General features: G+C 39.4%; 1 protein-coding gene across 1 annotated transcript; it reads left to right on the forward strand.

Annotated features, from left to right (window-relative positions):
- On the forward strand, positions 1-1,649 carry PCYB_125530 (Bax inhibitor-1; the record flags this gene model as incomplete). The annotated part of the gene is made up of 4 exons (XM_004223886.1): positions 1-650; positions 949-1,083; positions 1,249-1,312; positions 1,557-1,649. The coding sequence occupies exons 1-4, from the start codon at positions 202-204 to the stop codon at positions 1,647-1,649; spliced, it is 741 nt and encodes a 246-aa protein (XP_004223934.1). The 5' UTR covers positions 1-201.
- Between the last annotated feature and the right edge of the window lie 206 nt (positions 1,650-1,855).

The following is a 1,855-nucleotide window of genomic DNA, read 5'->3' on the forward strand; positions in this document are numbered from 1 at the left end:
ATTTGAAAATTCAGATATTTTACGAAAGAGATTGCGGAAAAAAAAAAGGTACGCTTTGTTTAGCATATATCGAAAGAGACTGCTTTCAATCCCTCCATCGTGCAGAATAAAGAAGCCCATTTGTGCGTTGAAGTGATATATCTTATATACTAGGCGCAGCGTTCTTCCTTTTTTTTCCCCCCTTTTGATGAACCCTTAAAAATGGATTTTCTCAACCAAATCAGAAAGCGACAGAAAGAACTGAAGCTGTCGAACATTTTAAATTTCTCCCCCTTAACAAATGAAGAGAGGAAACACTTAATAAAAATATACGGCTTGCTCGCCGTGGGAACAATGATAACTGCATTGAGTTGCTATGTTGACATATATTTTTTGAAAATCCCGAGATTTATAGCGTCCATGATTAGCTTATTTTGTTCCTTTGCCTTGGCTGGGTCATGCAGCTATTCTCATTATGGCAACATCTTACCAGCTGCATCGAAAAAGAGATTACTTTATTTTGCTGGCATATCATCCGCCATCGGAATTTTGATGAGTGACTATATCGCTTACGTTAATTACCTGAATCCATCCATTCTCCCCTTGGCCTTTTTTGGAAGCCTGTCCATATTTTCGTGCTTCTCCTTGTCGGCCATATTTTCCAAGAATAGGTAAACGCCAGAAGGACATCAGCAGATGTGTTATGTACTGTGCGCGGATGAGCGCTCTTTTAAATGTACCTTTTGGGGGTCAATATATTTTGCCAATAAATCGTTTGCGTTGTGGAGTAAATTCCCCGTGTATAGAGAATTCTTTTTCATATATATGCAACATACGTGTCTGTGCCGCTGCGTTAAATGGGCCCTTCCCCACGGCTGCTAAACTTCGCATAGTGAGGACCCCATTATTTTGCAATCACACACTTTTCAACTACTCATTTTCTTCTTTTTTTTTTTTTTTTCCATATAGAATTTCCCTATTCCTCGGAACGGTATTATGCGCCGTGTGCTCCTACGTAGCGCTGATTTCTTTTATGAATTTTTTTATAAGGTCACGACATATTGACACCACTTTGTTGTATGTTGGATTCTTTATGTACATGGGGTAAGCGTCTTTGAGGGAGATGCATGCAAGAGTGGGCCTTCGTGGAGGCGTAAAAAGCATACGGGCCAATATGCACCTTTTGAGAATATTTTCCCCATATGGTAAAAAAGCACACAATAAGCAGAGTAAACCATTTTTTTTTTTTCTCTTTCCCCCCCATTGCAGATTCGTCTTATTCGACACCCAAATAACGTTGTTTGATTTTCGCCGGGGAAACAAAGATTACATAGTAATGATTTAAAAAAAAAGGAAAAAAAAAAAAAAAAAAATCATAACGCAGATGGATGATCTGATCATCGCATGGTGCCACAGTGGATGACCACGTCTGTGTGACTTCCGCTGTGTATGAGATGACCCGTTCGTGTATAAATTGTGCGACCGAGTTGTGTGTGCATAATATTCCTCGGGCCACTGCTCATTTCTGACCGCTCTCATTTTTATTTTTTTTTTTGTTTTCTTCCCCCCCCGTGCAGATGCACTCCATTTGTCTGTATCTCGACTTAGTGGGACTCTTTACGCACTTATTGAGGATACTGGGCCAGAAAGAGGAAAAAAAGAAGAAATGAATAATATATATCTACCTCCCCACCCTCTATCGACTTTATTTGTACTTGTAATTAAGCTTCTCCAATGGCTTGGAACAAGTGAATGATTCAGCAGAGCGGTACAAGGCATCGTGTCTGCACCTGCCCACACGTCAACCAACGTGTGCATATGTATATGTAAACATATATTTATATATATACACCCTTTTTTATGAGGTAAAAAAAAA

This window comes from Plasmodium cynomolgi, chromosome 12, assembly GCF_000321355.1.
Source record: "Plasmodium cynomolgi strain B DNA, chromosome 12, whole genome shotgun sequence".
Lineage (NCBI taxonomy): Eukaryota > Apicomplexa > Aconoidasida > Haemosporida > Plasmodiidae > Plasmodium > Plasmodium cynomolgi.